Here is a 6,000-nt window from a genome sequence, read left to right as displayed (position 1 = left end):
CACATGGTGGCTCACAACCATCCGTAATGAGATCTGACTCCCTCTTCTGGAGTGTCTGAAGACAGCTACAGTGTACTTACATATAATAAATAAATCTTTTTTTAAAAAAAAGAAAGAAAATGTAATTATAGTAAAAAAAAAAAGTGTAGATTTTATGTGCTGGAGAGGTGACTCCATGGTTAAGCATTGGTTTGTCTTCCAGATGACCTGGTTTCAATTTGCAGCACCAACTTAGCAGCACACAACAACCTGTAACTGCACTTCTAACAGATTTGAAGCCCTCTTATGGCCTCCACAGGCCTGCACACATGAGATGCACAGACAATTATGAAGAAAACACTCACATACAGAATAAAGTTTATTTACAAATAATATAATTTAAGTTATATTTTATAAACTTATTTACTTAAAAACTTTCAATAAATCAAACCATCACATACCACAAAGAATCAGACACAAAGATTATACAAACTGTTTTTTTTATTATAATTCTGTCATGGATATCTTGTTTTGGATGATAGATAAGTGCATAAAGTGTTCTGAATAGTGAAAGTATGAAATGTAATGTGCAACGCAAGAGCTTCCATCCTGAATGCCTAATTCTAACAGTAGAGAAGTTTAAAGTTTACAGACGTTGAGTCAATTACAGATTTTAAATAACAAGAAAGTAAAGAGAAAATAAAGAGAAAACAATCATCCCAATTAGTTACCGAAATTATCATTATTGATTATGTTACCTGCTAAGTTGAAACTACACCTTAAATAGGTTTAAATAAATTCCATTCAACCTTTAAATAAATTATATCCAACTTTTATTACCATGATGTTAGTTCAGGTTACTATACAACTTTGACAACAGGTAGGGAAAGTATGGAGACGCCTTATCCACAGGACTAGACTTTCCCCCTGCTGTAGAGTAGCTTACCAGTGAGAACACTAGAACAACTTACTTTTTCTCCTGGAGGGCCAATTGGGCCTTGTGGACCAGGAAGTCCCTATTATAAAAGAATTTATTTAATGTCAGGAATCATTTCAGAAGGACACATGTTCACAATACATAATTAAATCTATGGCACTTGTATTGATTCACAAGAACTTTGATCTCTCTCTCTCACTCTCACTCTCTCTCTCTCTCTCCTCTCTCATCACTCTTGCATCCGTCCCTCTCCCTTTCCCTACCTCCTTCCTCTCCCTTTTGCTGTTCTTCTCTCTAAAACACACACACACACACACACACACGTGTGCGTGCACATCAGAGAGTTCTTGAGCAGTTTAAGGAGTTTTCATAAACTCTATGCAAGAGCTTAAACTTCAGTTCTATCCAGAATCTTCCGCAGGTGTGGATTTCACCATGGCACCTTGTAAAAGCTGGATAAGTCATTTTTCTCTTAAACATGTAAAAAAGGAAATACTTTTCACATTCAAAGTTTACACATATTTGGCATTGCAAAGAATATTCTGACATTATGAAATTTATTTTAAATAAAGCAATCTTAACCTCATATCTCCCAGGAAAAATAGTGGCTTAGACTTACTTGAGGTCCTGGATTTCCTTGCTGACCTGGTGGTCCAGGCTCCCCTTGGGGACCCTGCATAGGAAGAAATAAAGTGATTAGTAAGGCTTTTGTATTATAGTTTATTTTTTAACTCTAATTGTTAAAAATTAGCCCCAAATCAGTTCTTATTCAAGAAGTCGGGAAAATATATTTAGTAATATGTAACAATATGTTTTTAATTTAACAACAGTAACTCTGAAGTTGACATGAGTTTATAGATATTGACTACATACCATGTTTCCCTTTGGTCCTTGGGGGCCATCTATACCTCCGATACCCTTCAATGAAGAACAAAATATATTTAAAACTTTATATATTAAAAGAGAAGCCTGTGGTGACTGAAGTTTTTTTTTTTTTTAATTAACAGAAATGAGAATTTAGCATGTAACAAAAATTAGGGAAGGCTTGTATAGTGCCTCCCATCCATGTCTATTCTGAAGATGATCTAGTATCATTTTCCATTGTATGCTATGATTAATCACGAAAAGTATAAGAGATACCTAAAGAGACAGAAAAAGCAAGGATGGAGAGAGAAATCAATTAATCTGAGAGCCAGTATTCAGAGACTCAGAGTACAGCCTGACAGTAAACTAGTTTCTCTACAGAGTTCTATACATATACATATACATAGGCATATGCATTACATATACATATACATACATACATACACATACACACACACACACACACAGAGACACATACACATATACATGCACATAAAATACACATACACATACATTTGGCAATAAGCTTTCTTCTAGAAAAACCAGAATGTTCACAGTAATACATACAGGCTGCCCAGGAGGTCCTGGAGTTCCCCTTGGTCCCAGCAAGCCTCTTGGACCCTGAGAGGAATAAAAGAAAAAGAGAAAGCTTGCATAAGGAATGCCCTCAGAACAGGACTCTTTCACTGAATATTTTTAATATAATATGTGAGTTGAAATATCGATCCATCTCCTATCAGTGCACTGAAAGTACATGTTTAAAGTACCATTTCACATAATATAAATATTGAATGTTTATATAGACACAAAAGAAAATAATAGATAACAGTGTTTAGTACAGAAACTTTCTTAGATTCAATTTATTTACACATGCATCACTTGTAATTTTTTTAAATCAAATTAATCTAATATTCTTAATAAAATAACTTTGTGTCATTTTCTAACTTGATCTTGACACACTTGATTTTGTACGATGGCACAGTTGAACAAACACAAAAGCCCAAATTCCCATTCATTTTTCTTTTAGATATCTTGGGAGAGCATTCATTGAAGAACAAACAGGTAGGTATTTATCTATGGGGATTATACAACCATTCTCTACATTGAGGGGTTTTAGAGAATTAACAGTTATATTCAAATTCCCTTTCTGTCCCCTTTTCCTCAAAGTTCTTTCCCAGCTTTAAAAAAGAAAGCATAATAATTTGCTCTATTTTCTTTACCATAATTGACCTGGCTGGCTTTATAATGAAGCAAATGAAAGCTGAAGCTAGGAAGCCTTTTCAAGTTTGGTTCTTTTCCTGAGCTGGCTTTGAGTAAATATCCACCACTGACCTTCCTTATTATCAACATTTATTGGAGAGGAGTCATATAATCTTTATGGGTAGTATGTAACATCTTAGTATCTTGCTTCTGAAAACAAAGTTAATTTATATACAAAAATTTATTCTGGAATCACTGATAGTATTAGAAAATAATTTTTATTAAAAGAATAAATAAAATGCAAAAAATGAAATAAAATATTTAAATTAAAAAAACTGCAACTAAACATAACTAATAAGAATTTTGACCAGCAAAATGTCTACATTGCTTTTTCTCAAGTCACGAATATTTTGTTCACAAGAAAAGGCAACTGTATTCACTCTGTTTTTTTTTTTAATATGAAAATTTCTTGGCTAATTTGTGTAAAATTCAATGTTTCCTGAGTTTAGCTTTGCTGAACTAGTACAAGACACTATTCCTCATAAAAGAGATTGGTATATAAAAATAAAGAAAATAATTCCTTACAGCTTCACCTGGAAGACCCCTGGGCCCGATCTCCCCATCTTCTCCCTATGGGTGACAAAAGTGGAGAGAGCCCTATTAGAGGGGTGTGACTTCAAAAACAGTTGCTCTTTGGTGGATTAATTGTAAACAAGTCTAAAACAAGAAAACTCTTAATATACCCTCATTCCATCATCGCCAGGGAGGCCAGGTGGACCTTGTGGACCTCTTTCCCCCTAAGGAATAAACAGAAACAGGAGAAATGCAGGAATCAAGGTGATTGCGTATGAGTACCTGAGAGTCAACACAATCAGGGTCAACAGGACACATGTCCTGGAAACTTACCTCGCCTGGACCTTTCTTAGAGTGATTCCAATAGTAAAATTTTAAACTCTAACAGGCATTACAAATTAGTATGCTAGAAAATTCTCTCTCAATTTTTAATAAAAATGATTTAATGAAAACATGTAAAATATTTTAGACATTATTAAGAAATGAATCATTCAGAAAATTATTTATGAGCCTCTAAAGAATGGGCACAACTGGACATCATTTTTTCTTAATTTCTGAATAATTCATATTAAATCAGCACAACTCATGAACACTTAAAGGTATTTAGAATTTATTTCACAAAACAAAATTATATGTGCATCCTATTATGGGTTAGGTGTAATATGTTATTTTATTAGGTGACTGTAAGATTAAATTTTCCTTTTCATTCTCCAATTTACCTAAATACAGTCCTAGATTTGTTCTTCATTCTGGTGAAGAAAGATACAAATAACCAATTCTTATTATTTTTAAAACTGTCTTCCAATTTCCCACTAAAACATAACCTAACAGTTGTGACTATTCAGCATGCTGATTTCTTTAGCCTTACAATTAATGAGTTCTTTCACTGAAGTGTGCAACACAAAGAAACAATGTTGTCAGGATATCTGCAGGTGTCCTCACCTGTGTTATTTCCACAGAGAAAAATGTAAAGAATATGCAATGCTCAAGAAATAATATTCTCATTTAAATTCTCCAACTCTCCTATTCAACTGCTCTTCCTCACATCTATGAGCATAGAGATTCTGCCTCTATCTTTTTGCACATAGGAATATTTCAATGTCTACAAGTAGTGAAAAAACAGACAGACTGGCACTATATATAATCTGCATCTACATATTCTCAGTATCCAATAGATACAAAAATTTACCAAATGGAGTCACCACTGTTTGTGTTATTTTTTTTTCTTCTGATTTCCAAAAGTATACCAAAGCCACCTAAGCTCCAAAGGAAACTATTACATTTTGGATAAAATGTAGTAAAGGTATCTTACCCTGTGACCTTTGTCACCAGGCAGACCTGGAAGTCCATCAAACCCTCGGTCTCCCTGTAAAATCACAATCATATTACCATCATATTCTCATTCTGGGTCAGAACTCTAATGTCAGTGTAAAGTGTAAAATTCAAAAGATTTTATATTAAATTATAATACTGTCAAGGATAAAGTGCCAAACATTATCTGAATACAAAGTTATCAAGTCCTGACCTTAGACCCAGATTCTCCTGGCATGCCTCTTCCTCCATCAGCACCTGGACGGCCCTAGAAATGCCCAATGCAAGATTAAGTCAGGAAGGTCACATGGCAATAAACACAAAGAGACAAACTAATCAATGGCTGAAGCTTCATCTCAAAGTGCACAAGGAAAAATACCCTTACCCTCTTTCCAGGTTTTCCCGTTGGACCAGGAGGACCTTGGACACCTCGAGGACCCTATATGTAAACATGATGAAACTATATGAAAACTATATGAAATCACAATGCAGAAATCTTAATCAGTCAAAGTCAAAAGAGATGGTTTTAAAAACCAAAATTATCTGTGTTGTTCATTTATTTAATCACAAAGAGATTATTTTGCCATAAAAATTCTGAAAAAGCAGAAGTCAGAAAAGCAATTTTATTAAGGAGCTTCTCATATAAACAACTACATTGCAAAATATTTTTTATTTGTTTGTTTTGTTTTGTTTTTAAAGATTTATTTATTTATTATATGTAAGTCCACTGCAGCTGTCTTCAGATACCTGAGAGGTGGGCATCAGATCTTGCTATGGATGGTTGTGAGCCACCATGTGGTTGCTGGGATTTGAACTTGGGACCTTTAGAAGGTCAGTCAGAACTCTTAACCGCTGAACAATCTCTCCAGCCTCTATTGCAAAGTATTTTATGTAGATGTGAATATAGTCAAACAAAAGAAATATAGTGATATACTTTTAAGCCTTTATGATCAATTACATATTCAGTTGTCAGAGAGATGGTTTCCACATAGCAGTCATCGAGCTATGATAATGCCATCATTCCATTCTCATTTCAAGCACTTGACCCTTTCCCTTTTCATTGTTTAAATATCCTCTCCTAGATGATTCATTTCCCAAACCACTGATCACATTGGATTTAATCACCTTTCAAGCAT

General features: G+C 34.1%; 1 protein-coding gene across 4 annotated transcripts in view; it reads right to left on the bottom strand.

The window, feature by feature from the left end:
- Positions 1-6,000, bottom strand: part of Col11a1 (collagen type XI alpha 1 chain) — a 187,134-nt gene that overhangs the window by 101,271 nt on the left and 79,863 nt on the right. For all 4 annotated transcript variants that reach the window (XM_021159058.1, XM_021159057.1, XM_021159060.1 and 1 more), the window contains 9 exons: positions 5,250-5,303; positions 5,079-5,132; positions 4,866-4,919; positions 3,724-3,777; positions 3,566-3,610; positions 2,348-2,401; positions 1,790-1,834; positions 1,536-1,589; positions 951-995 (listed from right to left, as the gene is read on the bottom strand). In XM_021159058.1, the coding sequence (XP_021014717.1) occupies positions 951-995; positions 1,536-1,589; positions 1,790-1,834; positions 2,348-2,401; positions 3,566-3,610; positions 3,724-3,777; positions 4,866-4,919; positions 5,079-5,132; positions 5,250-5,303 (459 nt within the window). The remainder of the gene's footprint in view (positions 1-950; positions 996-1,535; positions 1,590-1,789; positions 1,835-2,347; positions 2,402-3,565; positions 3,611-3,723; positions 3,778-4,865; positions 4,920-5,078; positions 5,133-5,249; positions 5,304-6,000) is intronic.

This window comes from Mus caroli, chromosome 3, assembly GCF_900094665.2.
Source record: "Mus caroli chromosome 3, CAROLI_EIJ_v1.1, whole genome shotgun sequence".
Classification (NCBI taxonomy): Eukaryota; Metazoa; Chordata; class Mammalia; order Rodentia; family Muridae; genus Mus; species Mus caroli.
The sequence above is the reverse complement of the archived record's forward strand: the minus strand, read 5'-3'. Positions and strand labels throughout refer to the sequence as shown.